General features: G+C 34.4%; 1 protein-coding gene across 1 annotated transcript; it reads left to right on the top strand.

The window, feature by feature from the left end:
- Positions 1-765: 765 nt before the first annotated feature.
- Positions 766-4,882, top strand: LOC149568989 (IAA-amino acid hydrolase ILR1-like 7). The gene is made up of 5 exons (XM_089817674.1): positions 766-1,134; positions 2,066-2,191; positions 2,487-2,801; positions 3,334-3,462; positions 4,508-4,882. Exons 1-5 carry the CDS (start codon positions 766-768, stop codon positions 4,880-4,882), a joined length of 1,314 nt encoding a protein of 437 aa, XP_089673800.1.
- Positions 4,883-19,879: the final 14,997 nt, after the last annotated feature.

A 19,879-nucleotide genomic window follows, 5' to 3' on the forward strand; every position in this document is an offset into this window, starting at 1 on the left:
AAGAAGAGGATCAATACGAACTGTCATATCTTAAATTTTATATTTTCCCCCTTTTTTAAAGAATTTCGTACAGTGATACATTTGCAAGTATCCGATGCTTCTAATCATAAATTCAAATCTGACCCATAAATCTGGAACTAAGATCTCTAACAAATTAGTGGGACCCTGAGTTCTCTATCCAGTTAAAACCAACCCTCCTGAAGATAGAATATTGACGAACTTCTAAAACGAATCCCTCGATTGTAATGTCTCATTCATCTTCAATCTTTTAATAATGTGACTCAGAGGAATCGGAATATCTATGTACTTCAGTTGTTTTCGGCCCTCAAAGAAAAGTTCTCAATCATAAAGTTCAACCTAACTAGAATTGCAGTTTTTTCTTTCCCCTTTTCTTATACAGTCATCTTCTAAAAAAGTGACTCGGAGATGGGTATATTTAAATGATTCAGTTGTTTTCAATTCCCTCGAGAAAATCTTAATCATAAAGTCTTAACTTAATTGAAATTGGAGCTTGTTTTTGTCTCTATATCTCTTTTGATACATTCATCTTTTTTTACAAGGTAACTCAGAGATGAATATATTTATATAATTTACTTGTTTTCAATCCCAATCATAAAAGTCCAATTCACTTTGCAACATTTTAATCACTATATCTATCACAAAGTCAAATTGGGGCCTTTTGTTTTTCCTCTATACATTCAAACGCAGTGATCCATGTGCCGTTGAGCTTCCACAACACAACCTTTTTTGTAGTACATTGGAGTAATGGCTTCTCCTCTCATTCCTTGTGTCATGATGGCATCAGTAACACCACCACCTATACTGTTGATTTTTATCATTGTCGTTGTGTTTGGTGTTGGTAGTGTTGTTGGAGAACAAGAGGAAGATCTTGTGAAGGTTGCAAGAGATGGAGAGACGTCTGAGTGGTTGAAGTCAGTGAGGAGGAGACTTCACAGACACCCAGAGCTAATGTTCAATGAGTTCAATACAAGCAAGATAATAAGGGAAGAGCTGGATGCAATGGGGGTGCATTATGAATGGCCCTTTGCAAAGACTGGTCTTGTTGGAACTCTGGGATCAGGCAATGCCCCTGTCGTTGCCCTTCGTGCTGATATGGATGCTCTTCCTCTCCAGGTATTAATATTTGCCATTTTCTTAGGTTTTTATTGGCTTCAGCTACTAGATGTTGTCTCCCATCTAAACATAGCTTTAAAATAAGCAGGCATGCAAGGTAAGGTAGTTTTTAGGTGGGCATTGAATTTGAAAATGATGAGGACTTGTACCCCAAAAATTTTAAATGTTTTGGACAAATATGGCTCTTTTCCTCTATGGAAATATTCTAAATATTTTTGGCTTTTGATGGAACATATACATTACCTTTACTAGGTGCATACTCCATAACCATATCAAAAATGAAAGTGTGGTCTCTCCATTGTTTGAAGATATGGTAAACAGGGTTATCATGATGATCTGTTTTGAAGCCTGGCTAATTAGGATAGGGTTGGGATTTCAAGCTGACAGGTATCCTAAGCTTCATTTTCACCAGAGAGTGTCAGTGCTTGTGATTAAAAAGAAAAAGAAAAGGAATAAATTTCGACTTGTTCACTTTAGCTATTCCATTCGAATCGGAGAAAAATATCCAAAACTCATTCTATAAGGGTGGGTACAATATGAGGGTTAGCCTGTGGCATCAGCCTCTGAAAAATAATCATTAGCCAGAGCCCTGTCCAACAGATGAGGTATATAGCCAATGTATAGGTGCTGAAAACCCACTAGCAATTAAAGAGTCCAGGGATCAAACCTTATTGAGGCCAACTTCTAGAATTTTATCCTATTTGCAGCTTAGTGGTGGAGCTCGGTAAGTCTAAAAGTAACTTTTAACAATGGCACCCAGCAATGAGTTAAATTGGGAAAAATTTGTAATTTCTTAATCTATCTGAAGTAGAGAGTTGATTTCATTGTTCTTTTCCCTGAGAAAATCAATTTCTTGCATTACTGAACAACCAGTGCATTCTCCGCGGACAGTGTACCTTACCTATTTAATCAGTTGATTTATAATGTGCAGGAGCTTGTGGATTGGGAACATAAGAGTGTAAATGCTGGAAAAATGCATGCTTGTGGACATGATGCTCATGTCACTATGCTTCTAGGGGCCACCAAATTGCTCCATCAGCAACAGGACAGACTGAAGGTATTCTCCAAACCCATCCTTTTTCAATTATAAGGTAGTACAATTAGGGCTCTAGGCAGATTGGCACTGAATGGCTTACTTCAAACTATGTCAGGAGATCAAAACCGAGAGATATACAAAGTTTGTATGCATGCAAAGGTAGAACCTATAAAGCCACCTTTATCTTTGTATCATCTTAAATGGATCATAGTGCGTAGTTTAAGGAAAAGCACAAGTCATATGCTGGATAAACCTTCATATGTGGAGGCTCTATAGTGCCCCTTAGCTAATGAAAGTGTGTTGTGAACCTTGAAAGGGTACTGTAAGACTTATATTTCAACCAGCAGAAGAAGGAGGGGGAGGTGCTGCTCATATGATTCGTGAAGGTGCTCTTGGCGATGCAGAAGCTATATTTGCAATACATGTTTCACCAGAAATATCAACAGGGACTATAGCTTCAAGCCCAGGGCCAGTTTTGGCCGGTTCATGCGTCTTTGAAGCTGTTATAACAGGAAGAGGCGATCATGCTGCTATGCCGCATAGGACTGCAGATCCTATTGTAGCTACATCACTTACAATTTCTAGTTTACAGCAGATTATTTCTAGAGAGACCGATCCCCTTCACAGTCAAGTATGTATACCTTTTCTACTTTTCTCTGGTGACATTTCAAGATTTTTTTCATTTTAAAATTATTATGCCACGGTGTCAAAACTTTTCGATTCGGATAGAAGTTCAATGAGGAAGTTCTCCTCTGAAAGTTTGGATATATATTTATACTTAAAGCAGAGCATACTTCAGAAATGCAACAAGACTGTCCCAAAACGATGTGTTTTAGATTCAATACTTTGAATAAAAGAGTTGTAAAAGAAGGAATAATGGTTCAAGACATATAATTGTTTTTGCATTAAATTTTATGATATTTTTATTTATCAAAGTTTCAATTCTATTCTATGATCCATTATGAATAAATATTTTTAATTCCCTTGAACTCTATGTTATGAAAAAAAACATTTGCACAACCTTATTCGAAAACAATTGGAATATTCATTTTGGATGGTAGGAATATGAAGCTTTGGACTTTCCTTATCATTTGTTTCAGTGTTTCAAGAACTATCTTCTCCAAAATGATAGAATGTTAATGCTTTTGCTTGTTTCAATGTAGGTATTGTCGGTGACTTTTGTTGAAGGTGGAAAGGGATACAATATAATTCCAAACAAGGTGCGGTTTGGAGGCACACTGAGAAGCCTCAGTTCTCAAGGACTTACTCAACTAAGGAAAAGAATCAAAGAGGTAATTCTTTAGAAACATTTTAAATTTTGTAAAACAAAGTGTTGAGGATCTTAGTAGACTAGGTGGTAACAGCATCAAAGTCAACAATGGGTAGTTATATCACTGATCTGGAAGATCTGGTCAAACTTTTCCATCAACCTTCAATTTGCTAGTAATCTATTAAGTATATACATCATGGAGAGCTATTCTTAATCATAAATCTTATAAATGCAGAACTAACAACAACAACACTTAAATATGATGTGGTTTTGTCTAGTATGAAGTATGTGATGTCTATTCTAATATTTTGACGTCTTTTTATTATATGATTCATTGATTTGATTTTCTGTGGAAAGTATTTCTTAATTATTAATTAATAAATTAATGAGGTTTTTTAATGAGAAGTTCGTACGGTATAAAACTTGCTAAAAGTTTTACAAATTGGACAGCAAGCTAAGTCCATTTAATCTTAAGGAATTTCCATAGTTAAGTTATTTGAGTTGGAGTACTACTCAGATGATGGCCTCCCAAGAACTTCTTATTTTTCATCCACCTCTATAAGCTCCACCTAGATGCAATGAGTAGTAACTATAACAGTTATTATTGAGATGGATTCTTGTGAACCACTACTGGAAAACTTGAATCAACAAATTTGACTTGAAAACTACACACTTGAATCCTAATAGAAATGTCATAATCCTTTCACTCTATTTCATTTCATTCAGTAAATTTCCTTGTTAAAATATCCATATAAAATGCTGTAATTCCTTTTGTGCACCTTCCTACTTTAAAATAAGCTCAAATGCAACATTCATGTTTTCAAAGAATTTCTCTTAATACCAATCCAAAGATTCAAAAGGAAATAATTTGTAATATTATAAAATTGCGTGTTATTTTAAAATCATTATATCTTAATCAAAAAACAGTTCCAGCTTCGAAAATGCACTATAAATTACCCTCATACACCATAACTTATGCACCGGTGCATCCTATAAATTGAAGAAGAACCCCATTCAGAAAACAAGGATTCACAAGCCCACTAATCCTTTGTACATGAAACATGCAGGTAATAGAGATGCAGGCTGCTATAAGTGGATGCATAGCCTCCATTGACTTCAAAGAGGAACGCCCTGAGTATCCTCCTACTGTAAATGATGAAAACATGCATAATCACATTCAAAACGTTGGCAAAACTTTGATAGGGTCGCACAATGTGAAGCTTGCAGAGAAGATAATGGCAGCAGAAGATTTTTCTTTCTACGGAGAGAAAATACCAGCTGCTTTTTTATTTATTGGGGCAAAGAATGAAAGTATTGGGGCAGATCATTCCCTTCACTCCCCTTATTTCTTCTTGGATGAAGAAGTGCTTCCCTTGGGAGCAGCCTTGCATGCAACAATTGCACTCAAGTACTTAGAAAATGAAGGACCACTCACTGGGTAGAAGCCCAAAATTACTGCCAACTTTAGTAGAGAACATTAATTTCCACCTCCATGAAATTGATGATCTCAGGTTTGTCAATTAATGTTGATGGCATTATCATTCAAGTTTCCTTCTAATTTGGAATATTTAATATCTCATGTTTTTAATTTGTATGTGTTAAAAGACTGCTCAAACTGATATCAACAGTTATAATCATGAGCTTGTATTTCTTTACTTTTTCTCCTTTTCAAGTTGTTCCAAAATTTTAAACATGAAAATAACATTACACTAAAAATTATGGATGTCATTATAATTGTTATTTAAATCAGTTGATAAACTTTTTTTTATTGAAAAAAGCTGATAAAAAATACAAACAAATAATTACATTATGAATATACAAAGCACAGCAAACTTATACTGCTGTAATTAGTATCATCATTTACTTTTAAAATGTTATAAAAGGAAAAATTGTTGTAATGAAATCTATATATTTGTTAAAGTATATTTGTGGAGTGATTGTATTGAATTACCATATTGAAATTTAAAAAGGAACTGTAGTATATCACTATTGTATATTTAGGTCTAGTAATATTTGATAGTAATTATTCTAGATATTTTTATTTGATAGTAAGTATAGATTTATTGTTTCCACGGAAAAATTGTAACTCAGTTTTCATTTTTTTGATGAGATTTTAAAAATTCTATTTTTGAGAATTTCTAAAAAACAATTGAACTGAAAAAATCTATAATAAATTAATATTTTCTAATTAGGAGTCCAGGAAAATAGAAACAACTCAAAAAAATATTATTATTATGTCACCCTTTTCAATTGAAATTTTGTTTAGGTTATGCAAAAAATTTCTCAATAATATAAAACAATTTTGAAAACACAAATAGCAAGTCAGCTCATCAAGTCTATCATTTTTTAATATTTGTTTTCATGCATATCATCCATAACTCAAGTTTGCCAAGAGTTTTCCAATTTTATTTAACTCAATTGGATGTCATTTAACTGCATTTTCTAATTTAACCACTAATAAACTATCATTTTTTATTTGTTTCTATGTTTTACTGTCTTTGAAAAATAAAATGAAATGAGTTTAGCCCATGTGTGTAAATGGAAGAAGCTTTCTACTTATCCTATGAAATGCGAGTGGGGATTTCTTCAAATAGGGAGATATTTAATTACATTGTGTATCTAGTCATTTTTTCCATTTAACAAACTCAATATATCAATAGATCCACATTAGAAGCTAAATGGGAAGAATCCATATTTGACAGAGGCCCAAATGCATGATTGCTTAAATTTCATGGGTGCCCAAATTTTATCTTCAAGTTTCACAAACCTTAAAATAAATTTGTGTTTTTAATTTTTTAAATTTTTTTTCTATTGAAGATAGAATAATAATAATATTTTTTGCATATGTTTCAAGTTTTTTTTGGAAAATTTTGTATGAGCCATGTTCTCGTGGTCTCGTGCTACTTATAATTTGTCCGCTTATTATTTCTCATCTATTACCTATATATCATTTTGCCTGACATGAAGCCTTAATTATTTGGTTCATTGTTTGGTTATGATTTTGTTTTATTTGATATTTCTTTATCTTGCTTTTTAATTGATTTTAGAAATAAGATATAATCTCTAATAAGATAATTCTCATCTTTTAGTTTATAGGTCCTTGTATTCATTTAGAATGGCATCTTTTTTCTACATAGATCAATAAAAAATTTAAGTAGTAACTTTTTTTTTAAAAAGATTTTATAAAATTCGAGGATAAGTTGCACGCATTTGTCTTTAAAAAGTAGAAACTGCCTCACTCATGTAAACAATCCTTACAATGATTACATTTCCTTTACATTATTCAATATCTATAGTTGTGGAAAGATAGAACTCTATTACCATATATTGGTAAACAAAGATTTAAATTCTTCCATACTTTGGGGTGTGGAGTATATAGATGATTTATGTATCTTTGATTTTTAATTAATAAATGGTAAAGAAATTAAATTTCAGTTTTTTATTTTTGCACAATCACATTCATTTTGAACAAATGACACCAGATATTTGTTCTTTTTTAATCTTATATAAAGAATACTTTAAAATTTTGACTATAAATTTCGTCTATTTATATGTCATAGTTTTTTAGATGGTTACTTTTACTACTATTAATTTATATTTAATCACAATTTTGAATATTTATGAATCAATTTTAAAAATGAATCTTGAATATGAACCATAGAGCATAGTGAAAGATAAATATCCATCTAATTATCATAGATTTAATTCTTTTATCTCATTTTGTATCAATTTTTTTTATTAAATTTTTTTTATGATCTATTTTTTCTGAAGATTTTCTTCTATATACCAAAACCTTGAGAGAAATTTAGAGGAGAATGTGAGAATACAAAAGATAATTAAAAAAATCCATTCCATTATGATTTATGCAAATTTTTAATTATGTTTAAAAATGCCTCTACCTCATTGGATGTTTTGTGTGATAGAAGACATCCTACACAAAAGTTAAAGTTTAAATAAGTTGTAACATAATGGGTTTAGGTTCCTAGTGTTGAAATCGACGCTCTAATAGCAAAATGTTATGCCCAAAATATCAAGGCAAAAACAGACAAACTTTTTTTTTTGCTTTTATTTTGTTAAATAACACCATGATTAACACATACTAATTTGAATAAATTACAGAGCATTTAAATGGGATAGAAGTGAGTTCCAATTGTGATTCAAAATGTTGCAGAATTGACATCTCAGTTAAAGTGTGACATCATATATTCGATAAAGGCATTAAGGTTCCATAGTTCTTGGGTTATAGTTGAATTGATATGTTCGACTAATTACCTAAGACACATTAGGCTTTGACATGATTCTATATATTCATTTTACAAGTTAAAACTATACGTGTATTGAACTACATTTATAGGTTGTCCTAGCAATACCTTAACACTTCATCTTGATTTATAACCTAACCATTTAGAATTAAATCATTACATGTAAATATTCATTATTAAGTTTATTTTGACATCCATTTACATTACAATAAAAATCTATACCATTATCACTTATAAAATGAAACCCTTTAAAACATTATCAATCTACCATTACATACCTAAGCAAATAACATTATCACTACAAATTTTTAAACACCTTATTACAAAAGTCACCTTTATACCAATCCTTATTTGCAATTACTAACCCAAAGTTACTAATTATTTAAATCTAACTAATATTTAAAACTAACCAACAAACTATAAAATAATTACTAATTAAAGATTACTCACTAATCTACACTTTACTAACCCAAAGTAATTTCCCAAACATAATCGTAACCAACCTACTAACACCTAACACTTTCATTTTAATAATATTTAATATTTAAAATGAAAAAAAACACTTTCATTAACACATATCTCTATAAAAAATCTCTTAATACAAAACTTAAAAATAAATATTATAAACTAACACTAATTACAACTAACTTATCCTAACATCCTAACTACCAACTAAAGGTCTGTCTAACTACCTAACCAAACTCCCCAATGGAAACTTGGCCACTTACCCCCATTCTCTCCCTTGATGCGCATTTCCATACCTAAGGCGTTGCCCAAGGTCTATTCTTGTCTCTCCCACATGGGGGAACGTAAGAGAAGAGTTGACCTTGTTTTTAAAGTAGGGTTGGTGTAATGTTTGAAAGTTATGGGAGGTCTCCCCAAAACATCTAAGCTACCCTCCTTGTTATGCGTCCAACCCAAGGTTCATGTCAAGCCTGACATGGGAGGATGTGCTAGTACATCCACTCAGCACTAAGGAGGCCCCAAGGTCCACGCATGGCAAAGGTAAAGTGTGGTGGGGAAGATAAGTGAAGTGAGTAGTAAGGGTTTTTTTTTTTTTTATTAAATTTCTTTATTTGCATTTGAAGTTAGCTCTACGTCCAACCTAGGTGAGGAGGAAGTGTATGTCCCATCCTCCCTTACATCAAGTGTACAATTTTTTTTTTTTACATATATGTTTGAATGGTGAACCTTTAGAAGGAGTTTAGTAGGAGAGTTATGCCATAAAGTTTATTAGGTGTAGAATTTTTGAGTAAACTTTATTAGGAAAAGAATAGATTCTAAAGAATACTCTTTGTTACAATGAGAATTAAAACTTTTCCATACATTTCTAGAGGGCATTTTGGCTTTCTCAATTAGATGAAAATTGTAAGCTCTCTTTTCTCCTTCAAGTGCTAGGTTTTCCCATAGGAATTTATAGTATCATAGGGTATTAATGTGTTATTCATTCTCTTGAGTGGATTGTAGGTATAATTTTGATGTTAAATTTTGTATTCAAATTAGGAGTAATTTTAGGTAGTTTATAAACAATGCAATATAAGGTAACAATCATTAAATTAACAAAATTTATACGAACTGAGGTTTCAATATGAAAGTAAGATAAATGTATCTAAATCAAACATTGATTTTTTTTTACAATTTTTTAAGGATGAATTATAGAATCTATGAATTTAATGACTCATTTATCCATATTCTATAATATGAGCTTTCGAATACAATGAATCAAAATGCATATTTCATGGAGAAAGGAAAACATAGTTATGAACTCAAACTTTTGCAAAGAAATCTAATTGGAAGTAATATATGGTTTACAATTTAATAACAATTGATCACATGAATTTCTTATTTCATACAATAACTGAATGTTTGATTTATCAATATTAAAATGACAACATTTAGACCATCTCTTTCATGATCATTCCCAACATGAATATACAATTCAACAAGTGCTATAAAAATGGAGGAACCTCAAATAACATGCCATCAGTAACACTAATAGTGTCCCAAGAAAATTGGGATTTCTCCATCATGAGAACCTATCCAAACAATTTTCAAAACACAATTAACAACCATGGAGAGCTCAACTCCCAAAGTAGGCCTCAAGGATGCCACACCTCGAGCTAGGAGAACCAGTTATCGACCGGGTGACATTATGAAAACAATAACAATCACACAACTCAACATATAATTCCCATCCAAGGCATACACAATAGGTTTCATAATGAACCTATTACTAGAGAGAAGGTGGATTTTTTCAGGTAGGAGATGTCAATCACGAACACAAATCATATGCCTCTTCCAAGGCTACCAAATCACATAAACATCCATTTCTTTCTCTCCTTATTTCCCCAAAACAAAATCAATTTTCTATTGACAAGCAAGGGCCCATAACACCTTACTTTCTCCCTCTTCTCAAGATGAGAAGAGACTCTACACTGACCTAGAGTCCAACTAAAGTTCTTCTCCCGTACATGGCCACTTCTACCCTATTCGAGGATGAGTAATGTCAACACTCCCTTCATAGTTTTTCCAATAAAACAAGGAAAAGAAACATGGAAAGAAAGAAAATAAAATCCACAATACCCATCCCTCACATTATACAAATGCACACATACTACATTATGCAAGAATTTAACATATCCAAAAAATGAGCAAAGAACATAACCATGGCAATGGAGAATCTACCTTCACAAAGATTATGGCAATGAAATTTGAGATGAGCTAAATCATCTCCTTCTTGCAACTCCAAACTTGACTTCTCTAAAAGTAGAGAATGAGTGAACAACCTTCATCTCTTCAAAGGGACTCTAAATAGCCTCGAAACTTATCTACCCAAAATTGCAATAACTCCAAACTTGACTTAAGCATCCCATGGTCTTCCTACTTGCCCCTATCATAAATACAACCTTTTAGAGGAGTGGAAACTTGGGTAACCTCATGGAGATGATCTATTTTTGCACAAAAGGGAAAATGAGATATTTTAGGGGTCATAAATGTTGCTAGGAAGTTCAAAAGGGTGGGAAAGGTTCCTAACCCATCCACATACCACTTGGGCACTTGAATTACATTAAATTTGGTCTCGAGGATCATTTTAGGGCCTATACAAGTGGCTTGAAATATTTGATCTTCAAAAACCCTAGGGATGTAACCTTTCCACTAAACACTAATTAAAGGAAGCTAATTTAGGTTACTAACTAATCAGTCTTAGATTAACAGGTTACTCTACTAACCCTAAAGGGTATGTGCAGGATCATGGTGTGCCAAAAAGTGGCAATGTGAAAAAAATAGAGTTTGAACACGTCTAAAAGCGCTTCAAAATCTGCTCTGACTTTTTTTCACCTATCCAGGTACCAAACTTGGAAAGTAAGGCCCAAGCCTTATCGAATATCTGATATGAGATCCGATATCCGATCTCATATTGGATATCAGATCTCATATCGGATATCCGATATGAGATCCGATATCCAATATCGACGGCATAAAAATTGGAGGGAAAAGGCACAAAAATTAGAGGGAAAAATAAATTTGTAAGTGATATAACTAATTTGAGTTATGAAATGTGTAAAGATATAATATATAACCTATAAATATATAATATAATAGCATAACTATTATATATAAAATAATATATAATCTATATATTATATAATAATATAATATAATATTATATATATATATATAACGTAATGTAAAGATATAATATATAATCTATTAATATATATAATAATATATTATGTTATTATTATTATTATTATCTATAAATATAATATATATTATTATAATATATTATTATTATTTTTACTATATTTTTATTAAATATAATAATGTAATATATTATATATATGTTATTAATACATATTATTATTATTATCATATATAAATTATAATCTATAATATATTATTATTATTATTATCATATGTAAATTATAATATATAATATATTATGTTATTATTATTATAATCTATAAATTTTATATATATATATATATATATATATATATATGATTGTTATACTATATTATTATTTTTACTGTATTATTTCTAGTGGAGTCATTTATATGGGTCAAAAGGGCTCACAGGATGATTTATGACCCCTTTCGACACATTCCATGACGACATATGTCCCTAAGGGATCCTAGGACCCTTAGGGACATATTAGAATAGTTTATATGGGTCGAAGGGGGTCACAGGATGAACTCTGAACCCTTTTGATATATTACAACACAACATTTGTCCCTAAGGGTCCTAGGACACTTAGGGAAATATTAGAATCTTCATATGGGTCGAAGGGGGTCATAGGTTGACCAATGACCACCTTCGACACATTCCACGATGACATATGTCCTTAGGGGTCCTAAGACCCCTAGGGACATATTAGAATCATTCATATGGGTTGAAGGGGATCATAGGGTGACATATGACCCCCTTCGACACATTCCACGATGACATATGTCCCTAAGGGTCCTAAGACTCCTAAGGACATATTAGAATCTTTCATATGGTTTGAAGGGGGTCATAGGATGAACTATGACCCCCTTCGACACATTACATGATAACATATGTCCTTAGGGGTCCTAGGACACCTAGGGACATATTAGAATGCTTCATATGGGTCAAAAGGGGTCATAGGTTGACCTATGACCCCCTTTGACCCATTAAATGATGACATATGTCTCTAGGTGTCCTAGGACCCCTAGGGACATATTAGAATCATTCTTATCGGTCAAAGGGGCTCATAGGGTGACCTATGACCCCCTTTGACCCATTAGATGATGACATATGTCCCTAAGGGTCTTAGGACCCCTAGGGACATATTAGAATCATTCTTATGGGTCAAAGGGGGTCATAGGTTGGCTTATGACCCTCTTCGACACATTACATGATGACATATGTCCCTAGGGGTCCTAGGACACCTAGGAACATATTAGAATGCTTCATATGGGTCAAACGGTGTCATAGTTGACCTATGACCCCCTTCGACCCATTAAATGATGACATATATAGCTAGGGGTCTTAGGAACCCTAAGGACATATTACAATCGTTCTTATAGGTCAAAGGGGGTCATAGGTTGACCTATAACCCCCTCTAACCCATTACATGACGACATATGTCCCTAGGGGTCCTAGGAACCCTAGGGACATATTAGAATGTTTCATATGGGTCAAAGGGGGTCATAGGTTGACCTATCACCCCCTTCGAACCATTAAATTATAACATATATCCATAGGGGTCCTAGGACCTCTAGGGACATATTAGAATCTTCGACCCATTACATGACGATATATGTCCCCACGGGTCCTAAGATCCCTAGGGACATATTAGAATCATTCATATGGGATAAAGGGGGTCGTAGATTGACCTATGACCCTGTTCGACCCATTACATGATGACATATGTCCCCAGGGGTCCTAGGATCCCTCAAGACATATTAGAATCATTCATATGGGTCAAAGGGGGTCATAGGTTTACCAATGACCCCATTTGACCCATTAAATGACGACATATGTCCCTATCGATCCTAGGACCCCTAGGGACATATTAGAATTGTTCTTATAGATCAACGGGGGTCATAGGTCCTTCAACCCATTAAATGACAACATTTGTCCCTAGGGGTGCTAGGACCCCTAAGGACATATTAGAATTGTTCTTATGGGTCAAAGGGGATCATAGGTTGACCTATAACCTCGTTCAACCCATTACATGACGAAATATGTCCCTAGGGGTCCTAAGACCCCTAGGGACATATTAGAATCCTTCTAATCGATCAAAGGGGGTCATACCCTATGACCCCTTTCGACCCATTACCTGACGACATATGTCCATAGGGGTCCTAGGACCCCTGGGGACATATTAGAATGCTTCATATGGGCCAAAGCAGGTCAAAGGTTGACATATGACCCCCTTCAACCCATCAAATGACGACATATCTCCCTAGGGGTCCTAGGACCCCTAGGGACATATTAGAATCATTTTTATGGCTCAAAGAGGGTCACCAGTTAACCTTTGACCCACTTCGACATATTGTATGATGACATATGTCCCTAGGGGTTCTAGGACCCCTAGGAACATATTAGATTCATTCATATGGGTCAAAGGGGGTCAGAGGTTGACCTTGTATATGAGCAATGTTAGTATGCTAATAGAAACCAAATTTAAATAAAGCTTCTACAAACTAAAAAAAATTCATAAACTTCAAGATAGACTAAGATGAGCTCTCAATTGAGAATATTAGCCATTAATGGGCTCTTTCAATGAGAAGCTCTCTTGTTGAGTAGCTTTGTCTAAATAGATAGGATTTATGCTCAAGCTTTATGCTTCAAAAAATGCTTCAAATGGAGTTGGAATTTGGGTGTGAGTGTATGATTTTGATGTAAAATGGCTTCTCAAAATGGCATTATGACTTTACTTCATGGATTGTGTTATTTTGCAAAGGGGAAGGATCCAATTTATAGGCAAAAGGCTTGAGGGATTGAGGGCTAAGATGCAAGGATGGGAAAAAGCTCATGGAGGGCTCAGATTGCATGAGAGGAGAGCACATGGATTGTGCTTCCTTATAGCCAATTAAGGAGTGACACACGTCACATGGTGAGAGGATGGAGGAAAGGGGAAGGATGAGTCAACAAAGGAGGCTCAAAGAATAAAATCTTCATAAAGACCCTCATAATGACTTGTAAGAGCAATAAAAGGGCTTGGAAGAGTCATTTATGGCCTAGTGGGCTTCATAAAGTTTTATGGTTGAGATATTTTGAGGGTGATGAGAGCAATTTCAACTTGGACTTGATTAGGAGGGTTTTAAGCTTGCTTAGGCTTGTGCAAATGATTAGAGGATGGATTAGGATGGTTTAGGATTAGCTCAAGGATAGACAAGTGGATGGCATTTAATGAGGGTGGGTGAAGGAGGAGATATTTGTTAACTTTGGCTTGGGTTAGTAATTCTTATCCCATGTTTAGGGAATGTGACAAGGTTAGGAGGGGATTAGGATTAGGTTTAAAGACATCTTCTAGAAGAGTCTAGACTTTGGATGAGGATAAAGACTCTCTAGAATAGTCTAGAATTTCCTAGGATGAGGATGAAGACTTTCTAGAAGAGTCTAGAACTTCTTAGGATGAGGATAAATTAGATTTTTAGGAAATAAATAAAGTTTTATTTATTTCAAGGGTTTGGGTTGAGGAGATATTTATTAAAACTTTTTTAGTAAACATGAGGATTAATATTTAATCTTAATTAAATATTTTGAGTTGGGATTAGGGGTAGGAAATGATGGGATTAGCCTTTAATTAAAATTAAAGAAGGATTAGAAGATTTTGGAAGAGGTTAGTGGTCTTAAGGAAATTGGCCAAGTTTTGGGCAAAAAATAAATTTTTTATTTATTTTGAGTTTTTTGGTCAATTTATTAATTAAATAATTAATAAATAAGGAAATAATGTTTAAATAAGATTTAAACATTTTTTGGAGGGATTCCTTAATTAAATATTTTTAATTAAGATAAAGGGATTTAATGGCATAAAAATGAATTAATTAATTAATAAATGATGATGTCATCATGAATTTTTCAGAAAATAAAAATACTTTATTTTCTAACGGTTTTTAGGTGTCTACATTTTGCCCCTCTTTGATGTGATGCCGCAAGTGGCATGGCATCAAAGATAAGAAAATAAGATGCCCAAGGCTAGAGCAGAAGAGGAGAGAATGGACTGTGAGAAAAACTTTTTTAATAAACATGAGGATTAATATTTAATCTTAATTAAATATTTTGAGTTGGGATTAGGGGTATGAAATGATGGGATTAGCTTTTAATTAAAATTAAAGAAGGATTAGAAGATTTTGGAAGAGGTTAGTGGTCTTAAGGAAATTGGCCAAGTTTTGGGCAAAAAATAAATTTAAATATGAGCAATGTTAGTATGCTAATAGAAACCAAGTTTAAATAAAGCTTCTACAAACTAAACAAAATTCATAAACTTCAAGATAGACTAAGATGAGCTCTCAATTGAGAATATGAGTCATTAATGGGCTCTCTCAATGAGAAGCTCTCTTGTTGAGTAACTTTGTCTAAATAGATAGGATGTATGCTCAAGCTTTATGCTTCAAAAAATGCTTCAAATGGAGTTGAAATTTGGGTGTGAGTGTATGGTTTTGATGTAAAATGGCTTCTCAAAATGGTATTATGACTTTACTTCATGGATTGTGTTATTTTGCAAAGGGGAAGGATCCAATTTATAGGCAAGAGGCTTGAGGGATTGAGGGCTAAGATGCAAGGATTGGAAAAAGCTCATGGAGGGCTCAGATTGTATGAGAGGAGAGCACATGGATTGTGCTTCCTTACAGCCAATCAAGGAGTGACACATGTCACATGGTGAGAGGATGGAGGAAAGGGGAAGGATGAGTCAACAAAGGAGGCTCAAGGGATAAAATCTTCATAAAGACCCTCATAATGACTTGTAAGAGCAATAAAAGGGCTTAGAAGAGTCATTTATGGCCTAGTGGGCTTCATAAAGTTTTATGGTTGAGATATTTTGAGGGTGATGAGAGCAATTTCGACTTGGACTTGATTAGGAGGGTTTTAAGCTTGCTTAGGCTTGTGCAAATGATTAGAGGATGGATTAGGATGGTTTAGGATTAGCTTAGGGATAGGTAAGTGGATGGCATTTAATGAGGGTGGGTGAAGGAGGAGATATTTGTTAACTTTGGCTTGGGTTAGTAATTCTTAACCCATGTTTAGGGAATGTGACAAGGTTAGGAGGGGATTAGGATTAGGTTTAAAGACATCTTCTAGAAGAGTCTAGACTTTGGATGAGGATAAAGACTTTCTAGAATAGTCTAGAATTTTCTAGGATGAGGATGAAGACTTTCTAGAAAAGTCTAGAACTTCTTAGGATGAGGATAAATTAGATTTTTAGGAAATAAATAAAGTTTTATTTATTTCAAGGGTTTGGGTTGAGGAGATATTTATTAAAAAAAATTTAATAAACATGAGGATTAATATTTAATCTTAATTAAATATTTTGAGTTGGGATTAGGGGTAGGAAATGATGGGATTAGCCTTTAATTAAAATTAAAGAAGGATTAGAAGATTTTGGAAGAGGTTAGTGGTCTTAAGAAAATTGGCCAAGTTTTGGGCAAAATTTTTTATTTTTTTTTATTTTGGGTTTTTTGGTCAATTTATTAATTAAATAATTAATGAATAAGGAAATAATGTTTAAATAAGATTTTAAAAATTTTGGGAGGGATTCCTTAATTAAATATTTTTAATTAAGATAAAGGGATTTAATGGCATAAAAATTAATTAATTAATTAAATAATTAATTAATTAATAAATGATGATGTCATCTGGAATTTTCAAAAAATAAAAATACTTTATTTTTTAAAAGTTTTTAGGTGTCTACATTTTGCCCCTCTTTGATGTGATGCCGCAAGTGGCATGGCATCAAAGATAAGAAAATAAGATGCCCAAGGCTAGAGCAGAAGAGGAGAGAATGGACTGTGAGATGCCCCCTCAAGAAGGCGGCGAGGAGAGAAAGCGAGGCTCGATGGCTTCTTGAAAAGTACAAGAATCTCGGATGAGCAAGGAAACTCAGATTAGCTTAAGAGAAGAGGTTTAATTAGCTCAAACTCTCACTACGGGAGAATGATAAAGGGAGAATCAGAGGCACAAGAGGAAGCAAGCTTAAGATCTCAGGGATTGCAGAGGATGAAGGAGCGGAGCCCTATAAAAGGAATCCAAGATGGGGAGATGGATGAGGGGATTAAAAAAGCTGATGTAAAAGGATTTCAAAGAGTCAGATTGGCGGAAGATGGGTTTCGGAGATCCCTAGGACTAGGATTGTGGATCTCGAAAGATGAGGCTTGGTGGATTGATTTGGATTGGTGGATCCCTAAGACTAGGATTGTGGATCCCTAAAGCTAAGAGTGATGAGTGATTCAAAGAGATACTAATGCATAAGCTAGGGTAGGAGAGACGGATGTTGGATATGGATGGGGGATAATGGAGATGAAGGAAAACCATTGAAGCTTTTTGAGCGGGGGGATACTTCAAAGAGAAGTACCACCATGTAGTTGAGCACTAGATTTGCTATAAGACTATTGGTTAATTGCCAAGGTTACCAAGAACATCAAGGCCTTTTCACCAACCGTCCAAAGGACTGACGAATTGACTCAAAACAAACACACAAGGATTGCCCCAGCATCACACATGAATCTCGAAAGAATCAGAGTGGAACCGACACTGGGTAACCCACAAGCAAAAAAGAAAAAAAAACAAAAGACTTGATCAAGACCTTACGCCCAGATTGCCCCATTTGTAGTATACCATGATATGGAAGATCATGACAACTTTGAGGAGGGAACAAAAACATTGTTTGAAAAAGATACTTCAAGACCCAAAAGGGAAGATTCCAAATCAAAAGAAAGTAAAAATCCAAAAGAGAAATATTTGCCAACAAGATGGGTAGGACGAGGTACTAACGGACCAAGATCAGACATGAGGAAAGCTATATCCTACAAAGATCTATCGGAGAGCACCTAAGCTGGTGGATCTAGATGAGTGATGCGTTTGGCAAGCTGAACTAAGAAGGATAACACTTTGGTGACAGGAGATCTAGCTAAAGGATGCATTGGAATAACTAACCAAGGGTTGTGCGATGTGTGCAAGATGCTGATCAAGGAGGAACTGACACGAAAGCTAGATAGATACAATGGTACTAAGCTAAAGAGGATGTACAAGCTGACGGACCAAGATATTTACAAGCGGGCTAATCAAGATATGGTACAAGCTAACAGACCAAGATATTTACAAGCTGAAGCTGACCAAGATAGTTACAAGTAGGCAAAAGCTCAGGATGATAGGATAGCGGGATGGTTCGATGTTGTGCAAGATGCGAAAGCTAAGGGTGGGGTGATAGCGAAAGATATGGATTTGGCAGGATGTATCCAATGATGATGAGAGATTTTGTGACCAAGGATAGCTAGAGGAGGAGGATGAGATGGTTGGATAGGATGGTAGATAACTAGGATTATGATGGATATAAAGAGATGACATTGGGTTTGCATAGGATAGCCTAGAGCTAGATACCAATGACAAGGGAGGATGGACAAGACAAGATTTCCAAGGAATATAGTGCCCCCAATCAGAAGATAACATGCGAAAGGAGGTCTTATGATGGATGTGATAGGATTGAAGCTAGGATAGAAAAAGTTGAAGGGGCTAGGGAGATGGATGATAGCTGGGATGGTTGGCTGAAGCTGCAGGAGATAAGTGGATGGTGTGAGATGGAAGATGGAGGGTGGAGGATAGGTGGATAGATTGGAAGATGGAGTTGGATGTCAAGAGATGACCAAAAGCATGAGGGTGATAGGCTAAGTTGGGGATGGCGAGATTACGCATGACGCTTGTTTGCCAAGTTTTCATCATGGTACTTGTCCAAGGCGCTTGAATTGCCAAGTTTTCACCAGTGGATGCTTTATTTTTCTTTTTCTTTTTTGACTTTTTGACTTTGGACTTAGCTGGAATGATTTTGGCTTTCTTCACCTATTTTTGGCTCATAGATGTTGGTAGGATGGATGAAAAAGGATTGGATTGAACAAGTGGAATGGTGGGTGGGAGTTTGACAGATAATGGATGCAAAGACATAAGGCTTGTGGGTAAATGGATGAGGAAAATGGAAAGATCATCATTGGCACACACCTTGAGAAGTGATAAAGTAGTGGGAAAGATGGTTTTGAGCGAGGTTGACGAGAAAATGGAGGAAGAGAAAGATAAGGACTAAAAGTAGAGTTGGAAGATGGAGGATGGGAAATTTAGGATAAGAAGCATATGGACTAAAAGTGGATTGGGGGGATGAAGGATGCTTATATGGGGATTTGGATGAAGGATGGATGGATGAGGCTTTTTGAGTAGCATGAATGGATGCCAATTGAGATTTTTCTTTGAGATACATTTCTTTTATGAGCATCTTGGGTATCCACATGATTTTTCACTTTTTTAGATTGGGCTTTTGTGGCCTCTTGACTTTTTCTTTGATTGGGATTAAATGTTTCTTGTTTTGAACATGTATTTTAGAAGGGACATGTTGAGACTTGGATTTTTGTATTTATGCTTTTGTATTTTGGCGTCCAATATGCTTCTATTAGCCATGGGATGGGAACAAGAGCATGGAGGAGATGGAGGGATAATTGATGG

Source organism: Cupressus sempervirens, chromosome 3 (genome assembly GCF_028749045.1).
Source record: "Cupressus sempervirens isolate cs-2001-9-10 chromosome 3, ASM2874904v1, whole genome shotgun sequence".
NCBI classification, from domain to species: Eukaryota; Viridiplantae; Streptophyta; class Pinopsida; order Cupressales; family Cupressaceae; genus Cupressus; species Cupressus sempervirens.